Source organism: Peromyscus leucopus, chromosome 8b, assembly GCF_004664715.2.
Source record: "Peromyscus leucopus breed LL Stock chromosome 8b, UCI_PerLeu_2.1, whole genome shotgun sequence".
Lineage (NCBI taxonomy): Eukaryota > Metazoa > Chordata > Mammalia > Rodentia > Cricetidae > Peromyscus > Peromyscus leucopus.
The window spans coordinates 85369530-85388027 of NC_051086.1; the positions used below are offsets into that span (position 1 = coordinate 85369530).

The 18498-nt window shown below is 45.3% G+C and overlaps 1 protein-coding gene and 1 pseudogene across 1 annotated transcript; both read left to right on the forward strand.

Moving 5' to 3' along the window:
• The first annotated feature begins 3589 nt into the window (after positions 1-3589).
• Kpna2 (karyopherin subunit alpha 2) lies at positions 3590-16999 on the forward strand. Its single transcript, XM_028865207.2, has 11 exons — positions 3590-3752; positions 5689-5786; positions 6201-6338; positions 10940-11028; positions 11646-11914; positions 12265-12359; positions 12461-12724; positions 12879-13112; positions 13851-14033; positions 16021-16170; positions 16662-16999. Exons 2-11 carry the CDS (start codon positions 5712-5714, stop codon positions 16752-16754), a joined length of 1590 nt encoding a protein of 529 aa, XP_028721040.1. The 5' UTR covers positions 3590-3752; positions 5689-5711; the 3' UTR covers positions 16755-16999.
• A 52-nt stretch (positions 17000-17051) lies between these two features.
• Positions 17052-17855, forward strand: LOC114690493 (annotated as a pseudogene).
• The last annotated feature ends 643 nt before the right edge of the window (positions 17856-18498 follow it).

Below are 18498 nucleotides of genomic sequence, written 5' to 3' on the forward strand. Positions count from 1 at the left end.
CCCCAACCTCTATTTTTTAATTTTATTTTAGTAGTGACTTAAACAAAGCAGAGTCTCCTTATGTAGCCCTTGTTGGTTGGCCTAGGACTTGCCAGAGTGCTGGGACCACAGGCTCCCATCAAAGATGGATTATTTATTTGTTAGTTTGTTTGTTTATGGGTTTTGTCTACATGTATGTCTGTGCACCATAATCGTGCCTGGCGCCAGAAGAACACTAGAGGAGGCCATCTGGAATTATGGATAATTGTGAGCCACTATGTGGGTGCTGGAACTGAACCCAGGTCCTCTGCAACAGCAGTAAGTATCCTTAACCACTAAACCATCTCTCAAGTCCAATCAGGGATTTTTTCCCCCCAAGAGACAGGGTTTCTTTGTGTAAGCCTGGCTGTCCTAGAACTAGCTCTTTAGACCAGGCTGGCCTCAAACTCACAGAGATCTGCCTGCCTCTGCCTCCAGAGTTCTGGGATCAAAGACTTGGACCATCACTGCCCCAATCAGTAATTAAAAAAAAAAAAAAGATTTGTTTTTATTTATGTGTCTATATGGGGGGTGGGCACATATGCCACACGCATCCGGTTCCCTCTAGCATTAGTTCTTGGAGCTGGAGTTACAGGTGGTGGTTTTGAGCCATTCCATGCAGATGCTGGGGACTAAACTTATGCTGTGGTCTGTGTGTGTTATCCAGCCACTGGAGGCCATGCTGATGTCTGTGTTCCATGATGCAGTCACAGGCTGTGGTCTATGCTGCTACCAGGCACGGGGTTGATGTCCATGATCCCAGCTGCCACCAGCTGCTCTGGGCAAGGAAGCTTCTTTTGCAGTGGTATCGATGACTGCAGACTCCTAACTGAGAATGAGAAACATTGAAGGATTCTGTAACAGCCCCCTCACCCCCATCCCCCCTCGAAAACAAAAAACAAAAACAAACAAAAATAGTTCAGACAGGAAGCTATTGAAGAGAGTCCTTAAAAACTGTGATAAAAGCCAGGTGGTGGCACATGACCTTTAGTACCAGCACTTGAGAGACAGAAGTAGGGGGGTCTCTATGAATTTGAGGCCAGACTGGTCACAGAGCAAGTTCCAGGACAGCCAAGGCTACAAAGAGAAACCCTATCTTGAAAAACCAAAAAAAAATTTTTTTTGAACTGTGCTAAAGATGCTGAAGTGTAGCTCTTTACATTGATGGACTCTAGAGAGGCTGAGGAAGGACTCAGTTATCTTTAAGGGATTAGCCGCCATCGGCTTCAAGAAGTAGGGCAAGTTGTTGTTGATCAAAACGCTCAACATTTTTCCTACAATTCCTTATTCAGAGTTCTAAGACCCAACCTCCCTTCAGAAGTTGTTCCTACCTCCAACCACTAAACAAAGGAGAGAGGCTTCCCAAATGGATGAATTTAGGTCATGTGCCTGCCCCTGAACCATTCACGGTAGCCAAGAGAATGCCTGGTAGTGATTGGTTGAGAACGGATTCCTTCCACATTCTTGCATTTAGCGGGTCAGATTGGGAGCAACTGCCTGTGAGCTTCGCGGCCATACAAGAGAGAAACCGTCGAGAATGCCTGGGAGAATAGACCAAGTGGACTGCTGGCAAATGTACAAAATAGACCACGACAACGTTCCTGAAATACTCCTTTAAAGGACCGAGAGAAATTGCAGGGAGAACAAAACAAACAAACAAACAAAAATGCTCATGATCCTGATGCTTTTAAACATCTTTGATGTTTGAAAACAGACCACAAAGCGTGAATATGGACTGATGATAACATGGAAGTTGAAATTTTCCTCACTTTGAGGATTTGCAGTGTGGTTATATAAGAGAATCTTTTTTTTTTTTTTAATAATAATTATTTATTCTTATCTTATGTATATTGGTATTTTGCATGCATGTACGTCTGTGTGAGGGTGTCAGATCTTGGAGTTACAGACAGTTGTTAGCTGCCACATGGGTGGTGGGACTTGAACCCAGGAAGAGCAGCCAGTGCCCTTAACCCATAAGCCATCTCTCCAACTCCCAACAGAATGTCTTTTTTTCTTTCTTTTATTTTTCTTCCTCTTTTTTTTTTTTTTCCTGAGAAAGGGTTTCTCTTTGTATCCCTGGCTATCCTGGTACTCACTATTGTAGACCAGGCTGGCCTTGAAATCAGAGATCCGCCTGCCTCTGTCTACCCAGTGCTGGGATTAATAGTGTGTGCCACCACTGCCTGGCTTGAAAATGTCTTTTTTTTTTTCTTAGCAGATATATACTCTGGAATATTTAGGGATAATTAGGTAGTTCTGAAATTATCAAAAGGCTCAAATATATATATACCACATGTGGCTGGGCGGTGGTGGCACACGCCTTTGATCCCAGCACTCCGGAGGCAGAGGCAGGTGGATCTCTGTTATTTCGAGGCCAGCCTGGTCTACAGAGTGAGTTCCAGGACAGCCTCCACAGCTACACAGAGAAATCCTGTCTCAAAAAAACCAAAAAGACAGAACAACCCCCCCAAAAAACAAACAAACAAAAGACCCAACAACAATTAAGAAAACCCAAAAATAAACAAAAAAGAACCCCACATGTGTACACTTGTATTACATATAAAGACAAATGGGACAAAATGCTAACATTTGGCAAGTCTAGGCGAAGATTTGTGATTCTGAATTCAGAATTAATTGAAGGTTTTAAAAGTGTAAGGAGAATGCCGGGCGGTGGTGGCGCACACCTTTAATCCCAGCACTCGGGAGGCAGAGCCAGGCGGATCTCTGTGAGTTCGAGGCCAGCCTAGGCTACCAAGTGAGCTCCAGGAAAGGCGCAAAGCTACGCAGAGAAACCCTGTCTCGAAAAACCAAAAAAAAAAAAAAAAAAAAAAAAAAAAAAAAAAAAAAAAGTGTAAGGAGAAAATAGGCATTAATAAACCATTTGTTATCATATTTGCTGCTCTCATTGTCTTTTTATTTCCCAAGTAATCTGAAAATTTGATGCACAACCAGGGAAACGTGGACATATCTATAATCCCAGAAATAATGTTGAAGCAGGATTCCAACAGGTTTCAACGCTAGCCTGGGACCCATGGTTGAGACTGTCTCAATCCCACGCCCCATAATAAAAATAAATAATCAACAACAGTATAAACAACAATATAATAATGATATAACTAATAACGATTATTAAAAGAAACCCACAGAGCCGGGCGGTGGTAGTGAACTCATAGCAATCCTCCTGCTTCTGCCTCCCGAGTGCTGGGATTAAAAGCCTACGCCTATTGCACCGGGCTAAACATTTTCTAAAGATAACGCGTCTAATAATAATGTCGTGTATTTGCTTAAGGACAGCGCACAGAGAAAGCAAACAGCACTGCCCAAGGTTCCGGCTCGGCAGAGTCCGCACACAGCCCGCAGCGCTGCACCGGGAGCTCCGGGGTCACCCTTCTGCAAGGCACTCTGGGATTGCCGGGCCGCTCCCTCGTCTCGCGATGCTTACTCTCCTTACCACCCCACCCCCAACTTTTTTTTTTCTTCTTTCCTAAACCGGGTGTCCGTGCTTCCCTTCCCTCCCCCCCCAACGTGTTTTTCAAATCTGCCAATGAACGCACAGCTTAGGCTCAAACCAGCCAATCGGGATGCGGCGTCACCGGGAAATTTAAATCGCGCCGGCCGGCAGCACGAGGCACAAAGTCTGAGGGCTGAAGCGCACTGGACGTTTCGAGGGCCGCTGACCCCGCAGCCTGCGAGCCCCGCACCGCCTTTCCTGGAAGCCTGAACCCGCTGTGCAGGTAGGAGCCGAGGCCGGTCCTGGGCGGCAACGGCCGGCCGCGGGGCTGAGCGGGCCGGGAGGGCGGGAGCAGGCCGCGCCGGGGCGTGTGCTGGGCCTCCCTGCTCCGGCGAGGCCTCGGGGCGGGGTGGTTGACCCGGCGGCTTGGTTTCGCTCTGCCCGGTGGGGGGGAGGGGGTCAGGCCTGGCGGCACCGGTCGCCGCGGAGGGCGGCGGAGGTCCGGGGTACGGTAGGGCGCGGCGCGGCCCCGAGGGTCGGCGGAGGGGAGACCGGCGGCCGGCGCGCGCACCCGGCTGTCCCCCGCTTCCCCGCTGCTTCTGCCCGGGGAGGGCGGCGGGGCTGTGGGCCGGGGATGGAGGTGGCAGTTAAGACACCCCAGCTAAAAACACGGGACCCGGGTCACCCGTGTCAGCAGTGTCGAGGACGAGCACGGGGCAGTGAAAGCCAGCAGATGGTCAGAGGACTTTTGATTCCTGTCACTTTGTGGCGATCACAGCTGTGATAGCTAGATCGAGCCTCGGGGTCCACAGCTCGTGTCATCCAAACTGAATGCGTGCGCTGGAAACCTCTCGAGTGTGAACGAGATGACGAAGATGCAGGGCTAATGTCACTGCTGACAGCGGTGGTTATAGAACCGATTCTTTATGTAACTTGAAAGAAGGTATCAGTATGTATTCATTTTGGCCATTCGTCAACAACAACAACAAAAAACAGAACTGCATTTACTGCCTTAAGGATGTAGATTGTTAACTATAAGGCAGCCGGGGTTCTCCTAGTTGGTGTTTTATTAACTAATGGAGTCTGGAGTGTAGAGCCCTGGCTTAATACGCTGCTGGCCAGAGGCTTAAGCCTTTGAGTTTTTGAAAAGCAGCTAATCAGGATTGAGAGGATTTTCAGGTATATTAAAACAGTGAAACATGTTAATTTTTCTATGTTGATGACATCCTGACATGGATAATATTTTAGCTGTATTAGGTAGAAGTCTTAAATTTTAATTTGTTTCTTTTTAGCCTTTTAAAAACGTTGTTAGTGCAAAATTTAAATTAAGTCTGTTTAAAAATAAGTTTCTGGCCGGTGGTGGCGGCGGACCCCTTTAATCCCAGCGCTCTGGGAGGCAGAGTCAGGCGGATCTCTGGGAGTTCAAGGCCAGCCTGATCTACAGAGTGAAATCCAGAACAGGCACTAAAACCACAAGGAGAAACCCTGTCTCGAAAAAACAAAACAACAGCAAAAAAGGAAAAAAAAGAAAGAAAAAAATTGGTTTCTGATTCTGTCAGTGGTGGCCTCGACTGCCTTTAATTCCAGCACTGGGGAGGCAGAGGCAGGTGAATCTCTGAGTTCCAAGCCAGCCTGGTCTACAGAGTGAATTCTAGAAGAGGCACCAAAGCTATATAGAAAAACCCTGTCTCGAAAAACCAAACCAAAGATGTGTGTGTTTCTGATTGACAGTTCCATTGCCAGACTTAACCCCTTTGCAGGAGGGCCTCGACTTAATGCTGTAACCATAATACTGAAAACTTGTGGGTTTTTTGATTTGTTTAACATAGAGATGGAGTCAATATATAGTTGATTTTTGCTATTGTATATTTCCATTTCTTGTTAAGGTAGGATCTCCTGTGTAACCCTAGCTGGCATGGAACTCTGTGCAGGCCAGCTGGCCTCAAATTCAGAGACTTGCCTTCCTCTGCCTCCCAAGTGCTCTGATGAAAGGCGTGTGTTACTATGTCTGGCTTCTGATGTATATACCCCCCCCCCAGCTTTGGAGCCTGTCCTGGATCTCGCTCTGTAGCCTAGGCTGGCCTTGAACTCACAGAGATCCGCCTGCCTCTGCCTCCTGAGTGCTGGGATTAAATAAAGGCTTGCGCCACCACCACCTGGCTTTCTGCTGTATTCTTACTAAAAATTTTTTTTTCTTCTCACCTTCCCTTGTCTACCAGCTTTCTCCCTTATTCCTGCAACCATGTCCACCAATGAGAACGCTAACTCACCAGCTGCCCGGCTCAACAGATTCAAGAACAAAGGAAAAGACAGCACTGTGAGTGCCTTCTGCCGCTTTCCTGTTAAACTTTCAAATGGAAGTAGGAAGGGGGTTTATATAACACACATTATTGAGGTGTTGGATTGAATGCAGTACCTCATTCATGACAGGTGGGCTTTTCTATGCCTGAGCTTTATCTCTAGTCTTGGGTATTAAAAAAGAAAAAGAAAAGAAAACTCTTAAAGTTGAAATTACTTACCTATTGTGTGTCTGAGTGTGTAAAAATCTTTGTGCACACCTGTTGCAGATGCAGAGGTAAGAGGACAGCTTGCAGCCTGCTTCCCTCCTCCCCCTGGCTCTGAAGGATTTAAGTCCTCAAACTTGGTGGCAGGGGTGCCTTCACCGGATGGGGGATTTAAAAAAAGAGAACTCAGATGAGATCGACAAAACGAGGTGTTCTCTTTTCTAAAGGAAATGCGGCGCCGCCGAATAGAAGTTAATGTGGAGCTGAGGAAAGCCAAGAAAGATGACCAGATGCTGAAGAGGAGAAACGTCAGCTCATTTCCTGATGATGCCACTTCTCCACTGCAGGAAAACCGCAACAATCAGGTAAGTAGATTGGAGTTCACCCACACCTAGAAAATAGGGGTGAATGGCTTTTTGTTTGTTTTTCTTCTGTGTAACAGCCCTGGCTGTCCTAGAACTCACTCTGTAGCCCAGGCTGGCCTGGAACTCTGCCTGCCTTTGCCTCCTGAGTGCTGGGATTAAAGGCATGTACCATTCCCCCACCCCACAAAGATAACCATTTGGAATTTGATGGGGGGATGGTTTTGAGACTGGATTTCTCTGTGTGGCCTTGTCTGTCCGAGAATTCTTTCTGTAAACCAGACTGGCCTTGTACTCACATCCATCTACCTCTGCCTCAGGAGTGCTACCACCATTGGCTAAATTTAAACATTCTTGGACATTCCTGGTATTCTACTTTTGACTATTGACTGTATGAAGGTAGTTTGTTTTGTAAGGTTTTTATTTTTATTTATTTATTTATTTTTCCCAGACAGGGTTTCTCTTTGTAGCTTTGTGCCTTTCCTGGATGGCCTCAAACTCACAGAGGTCCGCCTACCTCTGCCTCCCGAGTGCTGGTTTTAAAGGTGTGCACCACCACCACCACCACCAGGCCGATTTTTAGTTTTTTAAGACCTGTATTTGTGTTGTGTGTAAATATATGCAGGAGGCCAGAGAGGTTACTGGAGTTACAGACAGTTATAAGCCACTTAATGTGGGTACTGTGGACTGAACTTGGGTCCTTTGCAGGGTCAGTGCTCAGCCATCTCTTAAGCCCCTGAGAAGATCTTTTTTTTTTTTCCTTAAAAAATATTGATGAATTTTCTTAACCTCCCCTCTATAACACAAGCTGATTCACAGGTTTTTAATTTTTTTTAACTTTTTAGTTTTTGCGATAGACTCTTACTATGTAGCCATAAGTAACTTGGAACTCATAGTAATCTGCCTTTCTCTGCCCACATTTGGGATTAAAGATGTGTGCCACCATGTCTGGCTGCTGTTGTTAGGTGTGTGCAGATATCAGAGGACATCTGTAGAGGGGTTCTCTCCTACCTTTGTACAGGCTCTAGGGGTCAAACTCAGGGCACTAGACGTGGGTGGCGGCAAGTACCTTTACCTGCTGAGTTACCTTTTCAGCTCAGTTTGTTATTACTGTTATTTTTTAAATGATTTAGTTTTATGTGTGTTGGTGTTTTTGCCTGCATGTATGTCTATGTGAGGGTATTGGATCCCCTGGAGCTAGAGTTACACAGTTGTGAGCTGACATGTAGGTGCTGGGTATTGGACCTGGGTCCTCTGGAAGAGCAGCCAGTGCTCTTAACCAAAGAACCATCTCTTCAGCCCCATTTATTTATTTATTTATTGGCAGTGCTACAGATCAAGGCCAGGGTCTCATACATGTATCTGAACAAGCTCTCCTACAGCTACACTCCAGTGCAAATTTTTTTAGTTCTGACCTTTCTTCAAATTTGCTGCATTTCTAGCTACTAGCTAAATACCTTGACATGTCAGTTCCAGTTGAGAAATAGGACAAGTTTTTTGTTTATTTGTTTTGTTTTTTTGTTAACTAGGGAACTAGGGATCACACCCAGGGTCTTGGGCTTAATAGGCAAGTATTCTACTACCATTTTTTATTTTTATGAGACAGTGTTTCAGACAGTGTCTTGCATATAACCCTGGCTGGTCTGATATTTCCTCTATAGCCCATCCTGGTTTGGAACTCAACCTCAGGTCTGTGGCAGTCACTATGCCAGGCTATACAGCATAAAGCAGTGGTTCTCAGCCTTCCTAATGCTTTGATCCTTTCCATTGCTACTTCATAACTCTAATTTTGCTACTGTTAGGAGTTATAGTGTAAATATCTGCGTTTTCTGATGATATTAAGCAACCATTGTGAAAGAGCCATTGGGATCCCCCTGCCCTCCGCCCCCCAAGTTAAGAACTAGTTTAAAGTGTAATGTAATGATTTAGGCCTTGACACTTCACCCAGAGCATCTTCCAGTTCCAAAGAATTTTAGTCTTTTTCACCCTGTTTCCTGCTCTCATCCCATCTGCTGCTGCTGAAACCCTTTTCCCCAACAAGTCTTCCTCTTTCTTCATGTCTGTTTTGTTAGGCTTAATTGTGGTGCCTGCATGAGAATGGTGGAAGCTTGTTTACTGGAGCATGAATAGCTTGTCAGTGGCTGTACCCCTGCAGGAAATTCACCCCTTTTCCCAGCTGTCATTAACTGTCAGGGAGGGGTGGGGCCTTCCTTATGAGCCCTTCCCACTTCCATGATGAAGCATTGAAATGGCCTAATCTTCTAAAGGTATGTCAGGTTGTAGTGAGGATGAGTGCTTTAGTTAGGTTTCTCTGTTGCTGTGATAAAACACTGCCAAAACCAACTTGGGTGGGGGAAGGGTTTATTTGGCCTACAGGTTAGAGTCCACTATCCAAGGAAGCCAGTGCAAGAAAAACATTGCTTATTGGCTTGCTCAGTTTCTTTGTTCTGAGACAGGGTCTTTCTGTGTGCTCCTGGCTGGCCTGGAACTTACTGTGTAGACCAGGGTAGCCTCCCCAGTGCTTGGCTTAAAGGCATATGCCACCACACCTGAATCTCAGGTACCTGGCCTACTTGCCCTTGATGGCACCACCCAGAGTGAGCTGGGTCCTCCTGCATCAGTTAGAAATCAAGAAATGTCCCACAGACTAATCAGTTGTTACAATGAGTACAATTGCTGTGTCATGTCCAAAAAACAGATTGACAGCATTCTTCCCCAACCACTGGATCTTACATTCTTTCCATTTCGCTTTACTCAATGTTCCCTGAACCTTGAGAGTTGAGTTGTGTGTGTGTGTGTGTGAGTGTGTGTGAGAGAGAGATACACAGACATTCCTTTTACAGCCGAGCACTTCATCACTCGTTCTCAACACTTTGACATCTGTGAGTCTTTGTATTAACCACCATCTGTTGCCAAAAGAAGCTTCTCTGGGCAAGGCTGAGAGCTGCAGTAACCTATAGCACACTAACCTGTAGGTATAAAGAATAGTTGGTTTCCCTAGGGCTTCGGACCTCTCCGGAGGGGTTCATGGCCAGGTGTGCAGGAACAGGAACAGGTGTGAGGGACACCCCACCCCCGCCCACCCCAGGTATCTCAGTAACAAGTGTCACATTGAACCACTGGTACACCATGCCAGGCAGGATGCAGGGCTACAGCTGGCTGCTGGCTAACATGGCTGACTTTTACCCCCAGCAGCTTGCATAGAACCTTCTAACACAATGAAAGTTAGCCAGAAGTGAGGAAAAGCTTCCAGGTCAGTCCCAACTTGATACATTTTTATTTTCTTTCCACATCCTGTGGCCAAAGTGTATGGTGTTTTCATCAGTGAGGTCTTAGCATAAAGTTCCAGTGGGCAACCAAGAGCACGAACTGTAGCTTACATTGTTATGCAGTGATTCACACCATAAAAATTATCTACTATAGAAACTTATAGATGAGAATATTCATTGAGCTGGTCGTTATGGTGCATGATTTTACTCCCAGTACATTCTAAAGGCAGAGGCAGGTGGATCTTTTTGAGTTCTAGGTCAGCCTGGTCTACATAATGAGTTCCAGAACAGCCAGGACTACATGGAGAGATTCTGTGTCAAAAAACAAAGCAAAATAAAATAAAATAAATCGGAGACATTGCCATATATCTTTCTTAAAAGTAGATTTGAGTGTTTGAGACTAAAGGTAAGAATAGCCTTTAGTTTGCCCTAAACTGTTCTTTTAATTAATTAATTTTGACAGGCTTTCTCTGTGTGGCTTTGGAGCCTGTCCTGTAGCCCAGGCTGGCCTTGAATTAACAAGAGAATCCGCCTGCCTCTGCCTCCCGAGTGCTGAGATTAAAGGCATGCACTACCACCGCTCAGCTCCCTAAACTGTTCTTAAAATAGTTTTTAAGCTATCCTTTTTTAGTGACAAAAGCATAAGTGTTCTTTTTTTTTTTTTTGAGACATGGTTTCTCTGTGTAGTTTTGGTGCCTGTCCTGGATCTCGCTCTGTAGACCAGGCTGGCCTCGAACTCACAGAGATCCGCTGGCTCTGCCTCCCGAATGCTGGGGCATAAGTGTTCTTGACTTGAATCCAGTGTCATGGTACCAAGTTTGAGAAGTACAAACCAGTGTTTAGTGGGCCAAATTAAATGTAAAGCTAATCTTTCAGCAGTAGACTAAGAGCATAAAAGTATTTTTACAGTGGCCTGGGTACTAGTTTGCTTTCTGTTGGCTGAAAAGCGATGTAGTGGCATGAACAGGTTTATTTGGCTTAATTCATTAATGAGGGAATGAGGGCAGGAACTCAGGCAGAGTTCATGATGTAGTGGGTAGGGTGTTGCTGCTTTCTGACTGGCTCTCTGGCTCAGCTGGTTTTCTGTACAACCCAGACCCACCTGCCTGGGAGTGGGGCTACCTGTAGTAGTCTGGACTCTCCCACATCAGTCATCCAGATAATTTCAGACATGTTCACTGGCTAATCGGAACAAAGCAATTCTTCATGTTGATTCTATATTTTATGCTAGACTAGGTTTGTCCAGCTGACAATAGAAACTAAACAGCAGAGCAGGTATAAGGCATATAATTTGTATTATTAATAATAATACATAAAATACTACATTTCTTTTAGGGCACTGTAAATTGGTCTGTTGAAGACATTGTTAAAGGCATAAACAGCAACAATTTGGAAAGCCAGCTTCAAGCTACTCAAGCTGCTCGGTAAGTCTGCAGGCTCTGGCATGCATGGCTAACCTAAGAAATGAACCCTCTTAGATGGGTGGGGGTCCTGAATAAAGTAAAGCCATCCAGTCCTGCTTCCGTGAGAATTTATCTTAGGTGAATTTACTTCATTTTTGTGGAAATCCGAGGACAGCTTGCTGTTCTCTCCACCTCTGAGTCCTGGGGATCGAACTCAGTTGTCAGGCTTAGTGACAAGCACCTTTACCACTTAAACCATCTCACCATCTCCTTCCCTCTTTAAAAAGTGTGAAACAGGCCGGGCGGTGGTGGCGCACGCCTTTAATCCCAGCACTCGGGAGGCAGAGCCAGGCGGATCTCTGTGAGTTCGAGGCCAGCCTGGGCTACCAAGTGAGTTCCAGGAAAGGCGCAAAGCTACACAGAGAAACCCTGTCTCGAAAAACAAAAAAAAACAAAAACAAAAGTGTGAAACAGGATTTCATGTAGCCTAGGCTGACCTTGAGCATACAATCCTTTTGCCTCAGTGTTGCCCATGTTTAGACTATATGTGTCGGGCACTGTGTACAGGTTTTTAGACATCTTTCAAGGCACGTTGGAAATCAGCTTTAACTTTTGGATTTCTTTTTGTTTCCTCCTAGGAAACTGCTTTCTAGGGAGAAACAGCCTCCTATAGACAACATCATCCGGGCTGGTTTGATCCCAAAATTTGTGTCCTTCTTGGGCAAAACTGATTGTAGTCCCATTCAGTTTGAATCTGCTTGGGCACTTACTAACATTGCTTCTGGAACATCTGAACAGACCAAGGCTGTGGTGGATGGAGGCGCTATCCCAGCATTCATTTCTCTCCTGGCATCTCCCCATGCTCACATCAGCGAGCAAGCTGTATGGGCTCTTGGAAACATTGCAGGTACTTGCACTTAAAATTCTTTGGACTGAATGTGTCCATTGTGATTAAAGAAGGACTGTGTTAAAGGTCGAAATGACTTTTGTGTCAAGCTTTGAGCTTGCTTTAGGCCTTTGCAGAGTGGAAGAGCCATCTAGCATGGCTACTGTGTTAGAGCATGTCTGACTGCAATCAGCAGCTGAACATGGCTGTACTAGATAAGTAGATTCATTCCTCTTGCTTTTTTTATTTTTTGAAACTGGGTCTCACTGTGTACACTGGCTGTAGACCAGGCCAGCTTGGAAATTGACAGAAATAGATCCTAGGATTAAAGGTTTTTGCTGTCATGCCCAGCTAATCTTGCTCTCTTTCAGGTGATGGTTCTGTTTTCCGGGACTTGGTTATCAAATATGGTGCAGTCGACCCATTGTTGGCACTTCTTGCGATTCCTGACCTGTCTTCCTTGGCAGTAAGTTAATAATATCATAGGTGAAGTCACTTAGTGCTGGGTTCTTACTTTCCCCATCTACTCGAAGGCGAGCCTCTAATTATAGTGTTTCTTTCCCCCAGTGTGGTTACTTACGTAATCTTACCTGGACACTTTCAAACCTCTGTCGGAACAAGAATCCCGCCCCCCCCTTAGATGCCGTGGAGCAGATTCTTCCTACTTTAGTTCGTCTCCTGCATCACAATGATCCAGAAGTATTAGCAGATTCCTGCTGGGCTATTTCCTACCTGACCGATGGTCCAAACGAGCGCATTGAGATGGTGGTGAAGACGGGAGTTGTGCCCCAACTTGTGAAGCTTCTAGGAGCTGTTGAATTGCCAATTGTGGTGAGTGCTGACCTTTTATTATGAGTTTGAGTAGTGTAGGAGCATACAGATACTGCCTATGATTTTTGCAGAAGTTTTAGAATAGAGAATTTTTTAGCAGTACTGGAAAAGAATACAGCGTAACTAATCTGCATCAACTTTTTTTTCTATTTAGACTCCTGCACTAAGAGCCATAGGGAATATTGTCACTGGAACTGATGAACAGACTCAGATTGTGATAGATGCAGGAGCACTTGCAGTCTTTCCCAACCTGCTCACAAACCCCAAAACTAATATTCAGAAGGAGGCCACGTGGACAATGTCCAACATCACAGCTGGACGCCAGGACCAGATACAGCAAGTTGTGAATCATGGCTTAGTCCCATTTCTTGTTGGGGTCCTCTCTAAGGTAACGAGAATGTAGGATTTAGTCAGATGCTATTCATGACAACCTATATGCCTTTAATCCCTGGGCGTGGGAGGCAGAAGCAGGAGGAGGATCTCTGAGTTCAAGGCCAGCATAATCTACATTTCAGGCTTCAGGATAGCCAGGACTACATAGAGAGACCGTCTTAAAAACCAACAATAGGCCGGGCAGTGGTGGCGCACGCCTTTAATCCCAACCCTCGGGAGGCAGAGCCAGGCGGATCTCTGTGAGTTCGAGGCCAGCCTGGTCTACAAAGCGAGTTCCAGGAAAGGCACAAAGCTACACAGAGAAACCCTGTCTCGAAAACCCCCCCCCCAAAAAAAAAACAGGGCTGGTGAGATGGCTCAGTGGTTAAGAGCACTGGCTATTCTTCCAGAGGACCTGAGTTCAATTCCCAGCACCCACATGGCAGTTCACAACTGTCTGTAATTCTAGTTCCAGAGGATCTGACGTCTTCATACAGACATACATGCAAGCAAAACACCAATGCATACAAAATAAGAGCAAATAAATCATTTAAAAAAAAAACAACAATAACTACTAACGAGTCTAAAAGAAGGTCAATGCCTGCTCTCTCCAGCCCTTTGTTAGGTAACAGACAGCACCTCCTAATGTTGGATAGGACCAGCAAGTAGTTGAGTCGGTGTTTGTGGAACTCGACCTTTTGGAGTCTCACCGTTAGGACTTCTGAAGTAAAATCATTTTCTTCTTGTTTATCAGGCAGACTTTAAGACACAGAAGGAAGCTGTGTGGGCTGTAACCAACTACACCAGTGGTGGGACTGTTGAACAGATTGTATATCTTGTTCATTGTGGCATAATAGAACCTTTGATGAACCTCTTAAGTGCAAAAGATACCAAAATTATTTTGGTTATTCTTGATGCCATTTCTAATATCTTTCAGGTAAGTCCTAACAAGGCTATGTTTGCTTGAATTTGGGATTGATAGTTACTATTTAGGACTGGGGAGGGGACAGATAAGTTTGATTACTAATAGTCCACAGAATCAGAAAGTTGTTTGTGTACAGCCTTACTTTACTAATTTACTAATGAATCCTTAGCTGGGCAGTGGTGGTACATGCCTTCAATCCCAGCACTTGGGAGGCAGAGGCAGGTGGATCTCTGAGTTCGAGGCCAGCCTGGGCTACAGAGCTAAACAGAGAAACCCTGTCTCAAAAACAAGAAATTCTTTACATTTATTCCTTTTGTGTGTATGGGTGGGAACAGGAGTTATACATAGTTGTCAGCTGGGTGGGAATCGAACCTGGACCCACCATTCTAGAACAAATGCTATAATCACTGAACCACTTCTGTAGCTCCCTTTAAGGATGGAGGGTATCCTTTATGACAGGGTATCAAGTAGCCTAGGCTGGTTTGAACTCCCTATGTAGCAGAAGATGACCTTGAACTTCTTTCTGATCCTACTGTTTCCACCTTAGATGTTCTTTTTTTTTTAGATTTATTTATTTATTATATATACAGTGTTCTGCCTGCATGTATGCCTGCATGCCAGAAGAGGGCACCAGATCTCATTACAGATGGTTGTGAGCCACCATGTGGTTGACGGGAATTGAACTCAGGACCTCTGGAAGAGCAACCAGTGCTCTTCATCTCTGAGCCATCTCTCCAGCCCTTAGATGTTCTTTACACACTTTTTTTTTTTTTAAAGATTTATTTATTTATTATGTATACAGTGTTCTGTCTGCACATATCCCTGCAGGCCAGAAGAGGGCACCAGATCTCACTACAGATGGTTGTGAGCCACCATGTGGTTGCTGGGAATTGAACTCAGGACCTCTGGAAGAACAGCCAGTGCTCTTAACCGCTGAGCCATCTCTCCAGCCCTTAGATGTTCTTTACACACTTTTTTGTTTGTTCCGAAACAGGGTTTCTCTGTGTAGCTTTGGAGGCTGTCCCGGAACTCAATCTATAGACCAGGCTGGTCTCGAACTCACAGAGATCCACCTGTCTCTGCCTCTCAGAGTGCTGGGATTAAAGGCACCAAGTGGAATTTTACTTTACATAATTTATGACTAATTTTTTTTGTTTTGTTTTATGTGTGTGAAGTTTTGCCTGCATGTGTGTAAGTGTGCCATATGCATGCACACCTGATATTTGAGGAGTTTAAGAGAGGCCATTGGACCCCTGGGACTAGAGTTAGACAGTTGTGAACTGCAGTGGGGGCTGGGAACCGAACCCAGGTCCTCTGCAAGAACAAGTGCTCTGAAGTGCTGAGCTATTTCTAGACATCTACCTGGCTCTAACTCCCAGTCACTGGGATTAAAGGAGAGCATCCTTTTGCCTGGTTGCTTTTTAAAGAAACTGTTATTTTGTGCTTCCGTTGTGCAGTTTTTGAGTGTGATGAACTTTGTGGATAAGAACAGCATGTTTCAGTGTCACAGAGTTGGCCATCTTCTGTATACTTCTCCACCTTGACCACTCAGATGGTCTGAGGTAGTGCTTTCACAAAAGAATTTCCTGTTCCTATCACAGACCTGTGAACTGGGAAGTAGTGCTGCTTTGAAGTTGCCCGAGGAGTTTGAGGCCAGACTGGGCTGCAGTGTTTCTAAAAGCTACGTAGTGAAACATTGTCTTGAAAAACAAAAATAGCTAGGCGTGGTGCAGGAGAGGCAGAGGCTGGCAGATCTCTTGAGTCTGAGACCAACCTGGTCTACATGGCAAATTCCAGGCCAGCCCCAGCTACATAGATAGACCCTGTCTCAGAAACCAAAACCAGACAAAAATAGCTCAAAATAAATATACAAAACAACTAAAAACACCTCATTGGAGCAGGCTGGTATTTATGTCTGATAGATATTAACCCATGTGGATGTTTTTAGTCAAATAGATGAGGGTTAGGATAGTAACCTTGAATTGTGTTTTGTTTTAAGGCTGCTGAGAAACTAGGTGAGACAGAGAAACTCAGTATAATGATTGAAGAGTGTGGAGGCTTGGACAAAATTGAAGCACTACAGAGCCATGAAAATGAGTCTGTGTACAAGGCCTCATTAAACTTGATTGAGAAGTACTTCTCAGTGGAGGTGAGTAATGGCTGTCCTTGTTCACTTGGGAAGTATACAAGAATTCACAGGCATCCCCAGGCCCATTAGATTTCAGTCTTTGTGTATGGTTCTTACATGACCTGGTACCTTACACAGAACAGTCAGTGCAGCCAGGACTTGCTCTGCGTGTGTGTTTGCTCCTCAGGTATTGGCTTTGATGGTGTATGGCCAGCCTAGGACACCTCCAATATCCTGAGACTGAAAGTTTATGGGTGTCATTGTGAGGGTTATGGAGAAGTGGGCCAACCCCAGGGCCTTACTCTGCTTGATAGGTCTCCTGTGGTACAGTTTGGGTAGACAGACAGTTGTCTGTTTTTGTTGATATCCAGAACCTTCTCCCAGGCACTAAAGCTAAGCTTTTCACTGGCCCTCTTTTTCGCCTCCTTGCAAAGTCACTGTCTTAGAAGTGCAGGTTTTGTATACTGCTAAAGATGTACCATGTTTACAGTTATATCTTATTCTGTTTCCAGGAGGAGGAAGATCAGAATGTGGTACCAGATACTACCTCTGAAGGCTTTGCCTTCCAAGTTCAAGATGGGGCTCCCGGGACCTTTAACTTCTAATGTCCAGCTGAGGCACAAAGTTGCTAGCTATGTGCTGTGTTCTTCATAAATTTGTCTTACTGTTTCTCTACTAAGAACTCTTTTTAAATGTGGTTTGTTATTGTAGCACTTTTTACAAAGAAACTATACTTGAACAGTTGTGAACTGTACATACTATATAAAACTGTCCTGAGTTTCTTATTTCTATGTGGAATTTCGTATCCTGCAGTGTCCTGTAAATAAAGATTAGGTTCCAGTCTTCTTTACTCTGTGCTTTGCTGTTTTCTTACTTTAGGCCATTACTGTTGGGAATGAAGGGTGACCTAAGTTATCTGCAGTGGCTGACCAGAGGTGGCCCTGCTTGCAAACACTTTGATGTAAGGTTGTTATCACCAAGGAAGTGGAGTGGGCACTTCAGACCCTGGGCTGGCTGGAACAGCCTTCCTATCCCCCGCAGGACTGGCAGCCAGTGCCAGTTTAATCCAGAGGAGTTCCAATTAAAGCCTAAATTCAGTGACAGATCTTCTGATTCAAGTGGAATTTACTCCTCTCATCTTGAGCCTGGCTGCAGATTCACCCCTGGGCAAGTTACCTGTGTGATAAGAGTTTGTGATTAGGAAAAAGAGTTGGTGGTGGGTGGCGGGTCGCTTGACCCAGGGCTGTGTTTAAGCTGTTAATTTAGGCTGTTCTTTCGGGGGGAGAGTTCTCGCAGCGATGGCCAGTCAGTCGCAGGGCGTCCAGCAGCCGCTGCAGGCCAAGAAGCAGGGGGCCAAGGTGTCTGCAGTTCGAAAGCAAAAGAATTGGAGGCTGAAGCATGCCAAAGGAGTTCAAGGCCAAGGAAGCTGCGGCACTGGGGTCCCATGGCAGTTGTGGTAGTGAGGTGGAGAGGGAGACCCAGGAGAAGATGACCGTCCTCCAGAACTACTTCAGCAGAACAGTAATGAAGTCCTGGATAACCTCTTGGCCTTTGGGTGTGACATCCGGCCAGAAATCCATGAACACTAGCGCATAAACGGATGGGAGGTGGAAGCACCTGCCTTGTGGGTTGGCATGGGAGATGCCCGAACCAGGCAGGAAAACCTCCCAGAGTTCTGTTCCAGAAGGCTCTGCAGACCAGGCTAGTCTGGAACTCAGAGATCCATCCGCCTGCCTCTGCCTCCCGAGTGCTGGGATTAAAGGTGTGCGCCACCACTGCCCAGTGATCCCTTCACTTTCTAAGAGTATTAAATCTAGCTTTTTTTACATCTTAGTAAGTACCTGAATTTTCATCTTTTTACCTTGCGTGTCTTTAAGGAGTATATGTTCCCTGGGTGTTTGTGCTAGCAGTAGGTATCACTGTTGATTTTTCTTTTATCAGTCTAGTAGGAAAAAAAAAAACAATTCTTTGAAGAAAAAAAGGGCCGGGCGGTGGTGGCGCACGCCTTTAATCCCAGCACTCGGGAGGCAGAGCCAGGTGGATCTCTGAGTTCGAGGCCAGCCTGGGCTACCAAGTGAGTTCCAGGAAAGGCACAAAGCTACACAGAGAAACCCTGTCTCGAAAAACCAAAAAAAAAAAAAAAAAAAAAAGGGAATAAATTGTTCCCTTCCACTTTCTTAAAGGGTCAGGGGCATTATTTATGAAGAAGTAGTATACAGCATTTGTAACTATGAAGCAGCAGCCACCCTTAACAGTAGTCCATTCTGGCTAATTTAGGACAGTGAATATGCTTGTTCAGGCTGCTATTAATGTATCTTAACCCAAATTACTAGATACTAGGACTCAAGA